This window comes from Heteronotia binoei, chromosome 15 (genome assembly GCF_032191835.1).
Source record: "Heteronotia binoei isolate CCM8104 ecotype False Entrance Well chromosome 15, APGP_CSIRO_Hbin_v1, whole genome shotgun sequence".
NCBI lineage: Eukaryota > Metazoa > Chordata > Lepidosauria > Squamata > Gekkonidae > Heteronotia > Heteronotia binoei.
The window spans coordinates 1156492-1170072 of NC_083237.1; the positions used below are offsets into that span (position 1 = coordinate 1156492).

The 13581-nt window shown below is 54.9% G+C and overlaps 1 protein-coding gene across 1 annotated transcript; it reads right to left on the reverse strand.

Moving 5' to 3' along the window:
- Nucleotides 1-1926: 1926 nt before the first annotated feature.
- On the reverse strand, nt 1927-12848 carry SLC12A9 (solute carrier family 12 member 9). Its single transcript, XM_060255839.1, has 13 exons — nt 12576-12848; nt 11716-11850; nt 9591-9722; nt 9168-9458; nt 7156-7263; nt 6941-7052; nt 6650-6807; nt 6467-6549; nt 5302-5426; nt 4990-5182; nt 4263-4437; nt 3383-3529; nt 1927-2968 (listed from the first exon to the last, which is right to left on the reverse strand). The coding sequence occupies exons 1-13, from the start codon at nt 12799-12801 to the stop codon at nt 2058-2060; spliced, it is 2796 nt and encodes a 931-aa protein (XP_060111822.1). The 5' UTR covers nt 12802-12848; the 3' UTR covers nt 1927-2057.
- Between the last annotated feature and the right edge of the window lie 733 nt (nt 12849-13581).

The window sequence follows — 13581 nt, forward strand, 5'->3', positions numbered from 1 at the left end:
GCTCCAGTCAGTCCCTGGAGGGGAGGGAGGTCGTGCCAGCTCCCGCCTGGAGGTTGGCACCTTCACAGCAGCAGCCAAGGGTGGCCGCGCCCCCCCATTCCTTCCGCCCCAGGCAGCCCCCGACCCCCTTCCCTAGGAGGGTCTGCACCACCCTAGAGGACCCCCCCCCGGCCTCCCCTTTGCTCCCCCCCGAAAAACCACGCGCGGCGCTTCCTGCAAGTCTCTCTTTATTGCACGCATTCATTACAAAAGTAGAAGCCCCCCCCCGTCTCCCTCCCTCCCTGCTTCTCCAAAAGCGCATGGTTAAGCCCCCCCCCCCACCCTGGGGTTAGTAGAAGCACCTTCTTCTGCGAAGGGGGGGGCACGTACAGGCAAGGGGGTTAGGAAGTATTCTGGAGGCAGGGAGGGGAATAATCCCCTGCTGAGTTAGGGAGCAACCCCCCCCCCTCAATTGCTTGCAATTAATGGTTAGCAGCGGCAGGCCGAGGGGACCACAGAAGCCCCAGGCTGTGTAGGGAATGTAGTAAAGGCACCCTCTACTCTCTCTCTCTCACACACACACTTTCCTAAGGAAAGATTCTAAAAGTATTTGCAGAAAACTAACCCAGGGATGGGGGAAGGCAGGAGAGGACTTGAGGCCATCTTAGTCTAACAACAGCAGTCTAAATGCAGGGAAGACATTCTTTGAAGTGCCGCTGGAGAAAAGCTCAACCAAAGGGACACTGACTGACCCCATTTAGGAGAAACACGGAAGCCCACCCAAGGCCCTGTGCTCTCTCAGCTGGTGTCTAATAGTGGTCCTGCCCCCTCTCCTCAGCCCCTGAGGATAAAGAATTATTTTGTTGTTTGATCGACACAGCTTTGGCATGGAGGTTTTAGAACTGAGGCAGCCAGAATCCTCCTTGGGAAGGCTTTTCTTCCCACCCCAAATTGCGGAGTTGGGAACAAAGTAGGAGTCAAGTGGCACCGTTAAGACCAACGAAGTTTTATTTCGAATGTAAGCTTTCGTGTGCCAGAAGAAGTACACTTCATCAGACAAGCAATCAGGTACAGTGAGCAGAGCTGCATAGAGATGGTAGGCAGTGGCTCAGAATGCAAAATGGTACAAATTTAAGATCCATTGACAGAATAGTAAAATTAATAAATTGAGCAAACCTTTGATCTGGGTAGCATGAGGATGAGAAAGCAATAAAACAGTGATGTGTCAAAATGTGAGAATGTCTGTTTTATGTATTTTATTTATCTGAGAATTACAGTTTTATTGCTTTCTCACCCTCATGCTACCCAGATCAAAGGTTTGCTCAATTTGTTAATTTTTACTATTCTGTCACTGGATCTTAAATTTGTACCATTTTGCATTCTAAACCACTGCCTACCAGCTCTATGTAGCTCTGCTCACTGTACCTGATTCCTTGTCTGATGAGGTGTACTTCTGGCACACGAAAGCTGACATTCGGAATAAAACTTGGTTGGTCTTAAAGGTGCCACTTGACCACCTTGTTCTACTGCTTCAGACCAACACGGCTGCCCACCTGGATCTATGGAGATGGGAACAGTCATCCTTTTGGTCCTTTAAAGGAGAAAGGCCAGGGCCAGCAGGAGCCAGCTCTATGACCCCTCCTTTTGCCCTCAGGTAGTATGTGGGGGGGTGTCGACGGCCCCTGGGATTCCAGAGCACAAAACCGACAGCTTTGTGGGATGAATCCTGATGCAAAGAAACAGTGCAGCAGTGCCCACACCAGAACATGAGGAAAAGCATCCTGTCGTAATCAGTGTGAGAGGCCTAAGGCTCCTGCTACACTTGGTAGCTCCAAAGTGCCTTCCCAAACGATGGGGGAAAGAGGCATCTCTTTGAAAATGGCTAAGGAGGAGGCAGGCCTGACCTCCCACCCACCCACCCCAATCCCTCACAGACCTCTAGCAAAGCCTTCACCTTGAACAGACTCACAAACTTCATTCACTCCATTTCCCCCAAGGCACCTCTGCTTGCCACTCCATGGGAAGGCACCTTTTCTCAGCCTCTCTGTTCCACCCACCAGCCCCCCACCTGGGCTTCCTCAAAGCTCCGTGCACGTGACAGGGGTCAGCCCATGGATTAGTAGCGTGGGCCCCAGGCCCGTGGTCAGAATCTCCAGCTGTTCCAAGTAGCGCTGGTACTGAGAGGTATCTGCCGGAGGCCGTGGGAGGTAGAGGAACCGTACGGCTGTCTGGCCCTCTTGTCTGAGCAACAAGCTGTTGACAGAGGTCAGGTACTCATCTGTCACGTGGAAGGTGGCCGCGTTCAGGAAGGTCTCCCTCCCTTCTTTCCCAGGCGGAAACGGAGGCAGCTGAGCCGACCCAGAAGGCGGTCCCTCGTTGCCTCGAGACTCTCCGTCCACCTGCTGGTGATCGTGGAGGGCCACCACTTGATCCCAGGTGACGATCTTGATGGTTGCCTTGATCCTCAGCTTGGTCAGCAGCTCCTTCAGCTTCTCCTCCTTGCTGACCCAGCCCACGTCCCCAGACTCCACGCACAGGAAGATGCGGAGGCGGGCAGCTTTCCAGGAGCTGACCATGGTCAGGATGCAGGCCATTTGCAGGAGGAAGAGGCTGCAGATGTCCACGTAGGTCGGTGTATCCGGGCGCAAGAGGTTGAGGGGCCAAACATCTATGAAATATCCCTCCAGGCGCCTCTTGGAAGACGAAGAGGGCAGGTCCTTCTCCAGAAGGTGGAAGTAGCGGGCCAGGCAGACGTTCTTGTGCATCTTGACCGCATCAGAGATGATGGCCACGTACTCAGCTGGGCTCAAAGCCCTCTGGCTCTCCCCCTCCCTCCTCACAGGTGGAAAGTGCGCTTGCAGAGCAGTCAGGTCAACCCCAAACTCATCGTTTTCCCGTGCTTGGCTAAAGGCTGGGTCTTGCAGGAAGTAATCCTCGGGGACACAGTTGTCATAGAAACCAAGGACCAGTGTGTTGGGCTTCATCCCTCCTAGACAGGACAAAAGACAAGAGGCACAATAACCCCAAAGGCTGTTTTGTGGGAGCAAAGAAAAGACCAGCAGGAACCTTCTCAGGGGAGAGGGGCCTCTCTCCTAAGACACTACGGTGTGACCCCTTCTCTATTCCTTTGTGGGCATCTGGCACTAACCCCAATAGAAGGAAGAAATACTTCTTCAAGGAGTTTGGCTTACTTGGTCTAGTCATTTAGAGCTAAATATATTCAGCAGGGGCAGAGTTCACCTGCATTGGCCCTCGTTGCTGCTCTGAGGTTTGGCTTGGGTGGACGACTTGTGCGGATGGCCCCCTGGCCCCTTCCTCACGCAAGGCCTGCCTGCAAGCCCCCCGTGCCTAACCTGCAGCTATGCTCATCAGACACGCGTTGTCTTCACTCCCTACCCCTCACCTAAGCCAGTGATGCGGAGCAGATGCTGCGTTCCCTGACGAACCGAAGGAGACAACGTCAGGTCCACGAAGGCTTTCACATTCAGCTTGTCCACCAGGCTCAGCCAGAAGTTGTAGTGGGCTTGGATGGGGTCGGAGGGCATCGTGTCTGCAGCGGGAGGACAGAAAGGAAAGCAGGTGATCAAAAACACACCCAGGGTTCAGGGCACACGCATGGGCACAGCGCCTGGCCACTTAAGATGGGGTGGTGCAGACCCCAGGGCTCAAAGGACACCCACAATCCAAGCTGTGAGTCTGCTCCTATTTTGTGGGGTGGGGGGGGGTGGGACTGTTGGCTACCAAGATCAGCCAAGAACTCAGCAACTGGACCTACTTAGAACTCAGTAACTGGACCTCCTGGTGTCTCTCTCTGTCCTGTATGTATCTCACCCTTGCACCAAGGTGTGCAAATGGTGAATAGAAGAATACTCCTTTTCTGCTCTCCAGTATGAGACCATGTGCATTTTTTTGGATAAAGAAAGTTCCTCAGAGCATGCACAGAGGGCTGCTCCCACAGCCAGGGCAGGAAACAAAACCTCTGGGATCAACAGCTGGAGAGCTTATGTACATCCCCTCAGGCTGCTGGGGCAGAAGGAGAGGCTGGTGGCAGGGTTCACCGGGTGGAGGACACTTCCAGATGTCAAGAAGCATTCCTGGCTTGTTCGCCGGGCAGGGCCAATTGCTGCAATTGAGATGCACAAAGAATTCTCTTGCTGGCCTGGCTGGAGGAGGATGGGGGAGATGTGACCTTTCAGAGTAACCTTTCAGCACGCCCATCTCTCCTGCTCAAGTCTGCGCCACAGTTGGAGCAGGCCTCGGAGAAGGTGTGGGCCTTGCCTTACCCAAGTCTCCAATCTCCACGTGGCCCAGCACAAAGAGACCTCCTTTCTTGAGATGGTTGATGAACTTGATGAGCTGAGATCCGCCCCGGGGGTTGGCCACCATAAGGAGGATCTGGGGCCGCCAGAACTTGACGTGATCCTTCCGGATGTCGAGGAGAAGCAGATACTTCCGGACCTGTTTTGTATTGGGAGGGAGGAGGAAGAGGGTGGGGACGAGAGAACGCCCGAGAAGACCAGCTTAGAATAAGAGGATTCCGGATCTGTCCCCCGGGTTAAAGGCCACGTGGGTACAAGTGGGCAGACGATGCTTTCAAGTGGCGCCCCTTGTCCCGTTTTGATGCCCTCCCCTGCACCGCCTGCTCCAAACTGTCTTCTTTAAGATGCCTCAGTGGCCTCGTCTTGTGTGCGTTCTCTCCAGCTCCAGCCCACTGTGTTCAGTAGGGCCCAGACGTGTTGCTGGGTAGCAGCTGGGAGCCCTGGGTTTGAATCCCTGCTCGTCTTGGAAGCTCGCTGGGTGACCTCACAGGGTTGTCGTGAGGATAAAATGGAGGAGAAGAAAAGGCTGTAAACTGCTTTGGATTCCCACTGGGGAGAAAGGCAGGGGATAAATAAATGCTTGACCCCTCCCCCCCGTGCCAGGCCGTCCCTTTTGCCCTGCTGGGCCACAGAAGCCCCCCACACCCTGTCTGCCTGCCTGCCCCACAAGCCTCGCCAGTCTAGGGAGTACCTGGTGGAAGATGAGGGCCTGGCTGATGTAGCCCCACGAGGAGGCGGCCGAGCGGAGGTGGATGAAGCCCAGGAGCAGCAACATAAGGCCCAGGCTGCCGGAGGCACCTGCCGGACTGATGAGGAACATCATCACCAGGCACGAGACGATGCCCAGGAGACATGTGTGCCACGAGAAGACCTGGAAGGTGGGGCTGGGGAGCGGGTGGGAGAGACAAGCTGCACCCGGGGAAACATGGCCTGCAAGGGACTCCGAGCTCACAAGCCCTTCTGAAGACATGGGACTCCCCCTCCCCACCTGAAGTTCACCCACCGGAAATTAGGAGCAGACGCCCACTCGAGAGCCAGGCAGGCCAGGTCCACGGCAGCATAGGCCACGAGGTAGAAGACGGTGACAATGCCAGCAATGGTGTTGAGCTTCCCAACCAGGAGCACCAGCTGAAGGGACAGAGGGGAAGGAAGGCTCAAGGGCTTGGGGGTGGCTAACCGCCCACCTTCCCCGTAGCTCAGTGATCGAAGGCCTGCTTTGCACAGGCCAAATCTCTCTACCTGAGGCCCTGGAGAGAAGCCAGAGGACAGAACCTGAGAACCAGATGACAGAGGACAGGCTGAGCCTGAGAGACTGAGGGGAGGGGAGCATGGCTCAGCAGAAGGTGGCTTCTCATATTCACTGGGGCCATCACTTAAGGAACTGCCCGAATGCAGAACTGGCCCCTGCTGGGTTAAATGGCTGGATGAACTGAAGGAGGGGCCACAGAGGCTCAGGGCAGAGCATCTGCTTGGCATGCAGAAGGTCCCAGGTTCAATCCCCGGCATCTTCAGGGAAAAGGATGTAATTGACCCCTGCTAGAGACCCTGGAGAGCCTCTGCCAGTCTGAGAAGACAAGACTGCCTTTGATGGACTGATTCAGTATAAGGCAGCTGCGTATGTTCATAACACAAACAGGACAGTTTCTGGGGAGGGACTGTGGCTCAATAGTAGAGCATCTGCTTGGTAAGCAGAAGGTCCCAGGTTCAATCCCTGGCATCTCCAACTAAAAGGGTCCAGGCAAATAGGCGTGAAAAACCTCAGCTGGAGACCCTGGAGAGCCGCTGCCAGTCTGAGTAGACAAGACTGACTTTGAGGGACCGAGGTCCTGATTCAGTAGAAGGCAGCTTCATATGTTCATTTGAACCTGGTTTTAAGGGAGGGACGGTGGCTCAGTGGTAGAGCATCTGCTTGGTAAGCAGAAGGTCCCAGGTTCAATCCCCAGCATCTCCAAAAAAGGGTCCAGGCAAATAGGTGTGAAAAACCTCAGCTGGAGACCCTGGAGAGCCGCTGCCAGTCTGAGGAGACAAGACCGAGGGCCTGATTCAGTAGAAGGCAGCTTCATATGTTTTGTGTCTCCCCCCCCCCCCCCCGACTTTTTTCCTTTTACATTTGTACAGCCAGCAGGTGTGCACCTCTGGGGAGGGAGGAGAGAGTGAGCAGAGGGTACCTGCGCCAGGGCCCAGGTGTAGAGAACAGCCACCCAGGGGTTGCCCCCTTTGGAAAGTCGCTTTGCCGGAGCCAGGACGATCCCTGTGGGGAAAGCGAGAGAAAGCGGCAGGTGCCCACAGGTGGAACTCTGAGCTTCAGAGGGAGGGGGCTTGTGACGGCCTGCGGGGCAACTCGGCCTCACCGAACAGGTCATCCTTGGCTAAGGCATGAAGGATCCTCGAAGCACCAATCAGGTTGCTCATGGAGGCCGAGAGCGAGGCCGCGTAGATGCCGATCAGCACGAAGGGTGGCCAGATGTTGATTGCGCGGAAGAAGCCGTAGTCGCCCGTCAGCAGTCTCCTGCGGGGGAGCCAAGGGCATGCACTGACCACCTCCTCCGTGGCTCCGGCTCCTAGCAAGACTCACTCCCCCCCCCCCCCGCTGTAGCATTGCCCTGGCCTATCCCAACCCGCCCCCACTGCCCCCCACTCACCGCTCACAGGTGAAGCTGGTCATGAAGAAGAGGAGGAAATAGATGACGAAGGTGTAGACCAGAGCCATGATGGTCCCCTTTGGGATGGAGCTGCTGGCGTTTTTGAGCTCCCCTTCGCAGGAGGAAGAGAAGAGGACAGAAGGGGGTAAGTTCCCCTCTCCACCCCCTTCTTCTGCAAGAGGCCCGGCTCCCGCAGCCGCCTCCCCAAGCCTCACCTGACATGTTGGAGCCTGCCATGATTCCTGTGCAGCCGTTGAACATCACCGCAAAGACAGTGGCGAAGGACATCATGTTGTTGGTGGTATAGTCCTGTGAGTACATGGCTGGGAATGCAGCAGGGGTGGGGGGGGGGGAGAGAGGACGGGGCTGGGTCACCCAGGCAAGGGTCTCGCTTCTTACAAGAAAGCCTCCAGACCCATCCACGTTCCCATCCCAGCATGGCTGTGTGTTCCCCCCTCCAGCCCTTCCTCCTGCTTCTTGCAAGGGAGAACTTGTGCAGTTTTCTCCCCAGCTTAAAACTCGTTTGCAATCACACCCCACAACTCTGACTCACAAAAGTGGGGACAGAAGGCACTACTAGAGTAGTAACCACTGCTGGGAGCCCCCTTGGTGTACCCTTATTTCCCCCACCGTTTTCACCTCCCCCCCAAAATCAAGACTGCCAATTCTTTAACCAAAACACTCCTTATGCTACAGTTGGAGGTCAGGGATAGTTTAAGGACGTGCACAAAGTGGCGCAGTGCACTTCAATGCACTTAGAATCATAGAATCCTAGAGTTGGAAGGGACCTCTAGGGTCTTCTAGCTAACCCCCTGCACACTGCAGGAAACTCACAAACACCTCCCCCTAAATTCACAGGATCTTCATCGCTGTCAGATGGCCATCTAGCCTCTGCTTAAAAACCTCCAAGGAAGGAGAGCCCACCACCTCCCGAGGAGGAAGCCTGTTCCACTGAGGAACCGCTCTAAACTCACAAACCCCTCCCCTTAAATTCACAGGATCTGCATTGGTGTCAGATGGCCATCCAGCTTCTGTTGAAAAACCTCCAAGGAAGGAGAGCCCACCACCTCCCCAGGAGGAAGCCTGTTCCACTGAGGAACTGCTCTATACTCACAAACACCTCCCCCTAAATTCACAGGATCTTCATCGCTGTCAGATGGCCATCTAGCCTCTGTTGAAAAACCTCCAAGGAAGGAGAGCTCACCACCTCCCGAGGAAGTCTGTTCCACTGAGGAACCGCTCTAAACTCACAAACACCTCCCCCTAAATGCACAGGATCTTCATTGCTGTCAGACGGCCATCTAGCCTCTGTTGAAAAACCTCCAAGGAAGGAGAGCTCACCACCTCCCGAGGAAGTCTGTTCCACTGAGGAACCACTCTAACGGTCAGGAAGTTCTTCCTAATGTTGAGCCGGAAACTCTTTTAATTTCAACCCATTGGTTCTGGTCCTACCTTCCGGGGCCACAGAAAACAATTCCACACCATCCTCTATAGGACAGCCCTTCAAGTACTTGAAGATGGTGATCCAATCACCTCTCAGCCGCCTCCTCTCCAGGCTAAACATCCCCAGCTCCTTCAACCTTTCCTCATAGGACTTGGTCTCCAAACCCCTCACCATCTTCGTCACCCTCCTCTGGACCCGTTCCAGCTTGTCTATATCCTTAAAATGTGGTGCCCAAAACTGAACACAATACTCCCGGTGAAGTCTTATCAGAGCAGAGCAAAGCGATACCATCACATCACGTGATCTGGACACTATATTTCTGTTGATACAGCCCAAAATTGCATTTGCCTTTTTAGCCACCGCATCACACTGTTGACTCATGTTCAGCGCATGATCCACTAAGACCCCTAGATCCTTTTCGCACATACTACTGCTGAGACAAGTCTCCCCCATCCTATAGCCATGCATTGGGTTTTTCCTACCTAAATGCAGAACTTTACATTTACCCCCGTTAAAATTCATTTTATTGATTTTAGCCCAGTTTTCCAGCCTGTGTGCTCTTGAGTTAATTCCTTCTGTAGCAAAGCTGATGGGGATGGGGACGATGGGGATTTGTTTGGAAAACATCGGCTTTTGCACACCTGCCCAGGTGTCTGTAATGTGGAGGAACTAAACAGTAGATAAAGAGTACAAATCCAGGAGCACCTTAAAGACTAACAAAATTTGTGTCAGGAGAGGAGCTTTCGTGTGTCCCGTCTTAGTGCAATTCTGACCCATCCCTACCATACATGTTGTCCCGGAGGGTGGAGATGTTGAACCCTGTGAAAGCCGCATCGAAGCTCCGGTTGCCGTCCCGGGAAATGACGACTTCACGGGGAGAGACGGCGAAGAAGCTGGCGAAGATGGTGACGAGGACCACGTTGACCACCAGGAAGATGAAGAAGGCTGCTTTGGAGTAGATCTGCGCCCCCACCAGGCACACCACGAGGCACAGCAGGAGGACCAGGGAGCCGTAGAGGAAGCTGTACAGGTAGCCCTGGGGGAGGGCCTTCACACCAGGAGACTCCGCCCCGTCTGGAGAGCCAGGAGGAGAGGACAGCAGGGTCTGAAGAGGCCAGTGTGCCAGGCTACCCTCTTGTGCAAATCAGGCCTCCACGGGCAGCTTGGAGATCCCTGGCCTCCCCCCACAGGGCTCACGGGACTCACTTGCTCCAAAGACATCCAAGATGGCTTCCACCAGGCCAAGAACGTAGACGCCACAAGCACAGACGTTGGCCAAGAAGAACATGAGCCCGATGCTCCCGCCGAATTCAGGGCCCAGAGTCCGGCTGATCATGACTGAAGCAGGGAGGAGGGGGCAGTTAAGGAGATCCTTGTGTGAGAGAGAGAGTGGGGGAGAGAGGCCAGGCTCCCAAGCATGGAGGATGCGGCCATCGACAGCTTCCTGCCTTGTTTGCTCCACGTGTGGGAAAGGCCGTGGCTCAGTGGCACAGCCCCTGCTTAGCGTGCAGGAGGCCCTGGCTCAGTCTCTGGCAGCATCTCCCACTGAATGGATCTCACCGTAGGGGATGTGAAGGACCTAACCTGTGACCCTGGGGAGCTGCTGCCGGCCCAGAATCCTAGAGTTGGAAGGGACCTCCGGGGTCATCTAGTCCAACCCCCTGCACAAGGCAGGAAACTCACAAACACCTACCCCAAATTCACAGGATCTTCATTGCTGTCAGATGGCCATCTAGCCTCTGTTGAAAAACCTCCAAGGAAAGAGAGCCCACCACCTCCCAAGAAAGCCTGTTCTACTGAGGAACCGCTCTTAACAATCATAGAATTGGAAGAGACCTACAGGGTCATCTAGTCCAACCCCGTGCACAATGCAGGAAACTCACAAACACCTACCCCAAATTCACAGGATCTTCATTGCTGTCAGGTGGCTATCTAGCCTCTGTTTAAAAACCTCCAAGGAAGGAGCCCCTACCACCTCCCGAGGAGGAAGCCTTTTCCACTGAGGAATCGCTCTTAACAGTCAGGAAGTTCTTCCTAACGTTGAGCTGGAAACTCTTTTGATTGAATTTCAACCCATTGGTTCTGGTCCTACCTTCCAGGGCCACAGAAAACAATTCCACCTCATCCTCTATATCAAGGGTGGCCAGCGGTAGCTCTCCAGATGTTTTTTGCCTACAGCTCCCATCAGCCCCAGCCATTGGCCATGCTGGCTGGGGCTGATGGGAGTTGTAGGCAAAAAACATCTGGAGAGCTACCGCTGGCCATCCCTGCTCTATATGACAGTCCTAAGTAGGCAGCAGCCAATTCAACAGACTAAAAGTCTGATTCAGTAGCAGGCAGCTTCAGGAGCATCTGGAATGCCACAGGTGGAGAGACCTCATTTCCCCCCCCCCCCCCGAGAAACCATCATCTGCCCTTGACGTTCCGGAGTTTCCCAGCTGGCTGCTTTGCACAGGGGTCTTCTGCGGCATGGAAAGTGTGCTGAGGTGAAGCGCTTCTCTCTGCCTTCAGCTCACACGGGAGGCCCTCTGCCCAGGAGCCCCACACCCACCCAGCCTTTTCAGCCCCTCTCCAGGTCACCCCATTCCCAAAGCCGCAGCTTTATCTCTCTTCCTTTCTGGTGTCTTGAAGCATCCCCACTAATGACGTTGATCCCACTCCTTTTCCCAAGAAACTGGGCTGATGTTATGTGGTTCTCCGCCTTCTTCATTTCTACCCTCACAACAACCCTGTGAGGTGGGTTAGGGTGGCGGCAGCTACAAGCACAGCCAGCTTCAAGAGGGGGTTAGAAAAAAATATGGAGCAGCGGTCCATCAGCAGCTATTAGCCACAGTGTGTCTGTGTATGCATATATATATATATATAAATTTTTTTGGCCACTGTGTGACACAGAGTGTTGGACTGGATGGGCCATTGGCCTGATCCAACAGGGCTTCTCTTATGTTCTTATGTGACACAGAGTGTTGGACTGGATGGGCCATTGGCCTGATCCAACATGGCTTCTCTTATGTGACACAGCGTGTTGGACTGGATGGGCCACTGGCCTGATCCAACAGGGCTTCTCTTCTGTTCTTATGTGACACAGAGTGTTGGACTGGATGGGCCATTGGCCGGATCCAACATGGCTTCTCTTATGTTCTTATGTGACACAGAGTGCTGGACTGGAGGGGCCATTGGCCTGATTCAATATGGCTTCTCTTATGTTCTTATGAGAAAGAGTGTGTGAGACTGGCCAAAGGTCACTCAGTGAGTTTCATGGCTAAGTAGGGATCTGAACCCAGGTCTCCCTGTCCCAAGACACCCAAAGGCCACCATTGGCTTAAAAGGATACAGTAAACCCCGCCTGCTTGGACCGCTCCATTGGTAGAGATGGCGCAGATGGACAGCACCGTCAGAGAGATGATGAGATAGGCAACGACCAGCATGAGGAGGGACTGCAAGAATCCAGCGTGGCCCACCACGAACCCTGGCGGGGGGAGGACACAGAGCAAGGTGGGTCAGTTGGAGGCTGCAAGCCCAGAGAGAGGAAGGAAGGAAGGAAGAGCTCTGAAATCTGAATTGGTTTTCACCTGGCCAGGCTCCCCTTTCTTTGGTTGGCCATTAAGGAAAGCTTTGCAAGATAGCTAAGTACTTCTATGGGCTGCCCTTTGCACAACCTGAGTTGCCAAAGCCAAGCGGGGATGATGCTGTTTTGCATGTTTAAGGTGAAGCTTGCTAAAGTCAAGCTGCTCAGCCGCTCGGGCTGGGGGTCTCGCAAGCAACACTTCACTCCTTTGCAGGCTTTAAGAGAGAAAGACATGCATTAGAACTGGCACACGAGAAGAAGGATTCTTTCTACTCCCGATGGGGCTGTGTTCCCCAGCCACAAGCCCTCTGACTCATAAATCAGACCCCCCCCCACTTTGTATATGACTGGAGTAGACCCTCAGCTAAACAGCCGAGGCTGCCACAGTCATTGGGGGGGGGCATTCAGTGGGGTGAGGGCAGGCAGATGGTGCCAACACCCCCAGTCCTCTTGGCAGGCACTCCTCCCTCCCGTGTTTCAAAGCCACCCCAGGAAGTGACGCGGCTGCACTTTCAGACCAGAGAGGCGCTACAGAGTTGGGCGGGGTCAGGAACACCCTGGAGGGAGTTGGCAAGAGAGGCCAGGAGACGGGGGCCACCCTAGACTCCCCAACTTTTGCCACTCACCGATGCGCATGAAGACGACGATGCTAAACATGGACAGCACGGTTGGCACGACGACCCCAAAGAAGGTGGACAGCTGCCGGGCGGGGTCAGCGTGGGGGCCCCTGGAGGCCAGTCCCCCAACCCCCACAACCAGGGGGGCCTCTTCCTGCACAGCCCCCGGCATCTCTGCGTCACCCGCTACTCGGAAGAGCCGGTAACTGAGCAAGGGGGAACTCTCCGTAGACATGGCCCAGGGGGGCAGGAGGGTCTCCGATGCACCTGTGGAGCCACAAGAAGTGGGAAGGGGGGAGAAGAGAGATCTACTATCAGCCCCACTTGCTGCAGCTGTTACAGCCCCTGGCTCATCTCTGCCCTCCTGTCTGCATACACATCCCATGGAAATGGGTGAGAATACAAGCGGTAATTCCTGACGCATGGGGAGCCCACTCGGTCCCCTCCCACCACAGTGCCTACTGCCAGGGGCCAGGGCTCAGCGGTGGAGCATCTGCTTGGCATGCGGAAGGCTCAGGAGTGAGGAGAATGTGGGATTCATGGCCAGAGGGTGTCATGACAGCCACAGGAATAAACAGCTTTAAAAGGGGCGGATAGATTCACGGCAGATGAGTCTATCAGTGGCTGCTGGCCATGGCAACTGAAGGGGACCTCCATGTTTAGTCCACCTCTGAATCCCAGAGCCAGGAGGCAACGTCGGCATGGACTCTGCGCCCAGTTGTTGGCCCTCCAAAGGAACAGGATCCTGGACTAGGTGGCTCCTCAGTGGTCAGGTCCTGCAGGGCTCTTCTGATGTTCCCACGTCCCAGGTTCAATCCCTGGCATCCCCAGTTAAGTGTCGCAGCTGATGCCAAGGCCTCCTCCTGCTACCTGTCTGAGTGGACAATACTGACTTTGGTGGCCCCATGCACAGAGGTGGTGGGGCTCAGACCTGTCCTGGAGGCCACCAAATCCCCAGGCACCGGCCGGCTGGTGACGGCCAGAAGACTGGCCCGCATTCAGCAATGAGCCAAGA

Coding starts and splice junctions, on each gene's coding strand:
- SLC12A9 (XM_060255839.1), bottom strand. CDS start 12,801: ATGTCTACGGAGAGTTCCCCCTTGCTCAGTTACCGGCTCTTCCGAGTA. Junction 11,851..12,575: donor CGTCGTCTTCATGCGCATCG/GTGAGTGGCAAA, acceptor TCCCCCCGCCAG/GGTTCGTGGTGGGCCACGCT. Junction 3,530..4,262: donor CGTGGAGATTGGAGACTTGG/GTAAGGCAAGGC, acceptor CTCCCGCTGCAG/ACACGATGCCCTCCGACCCC.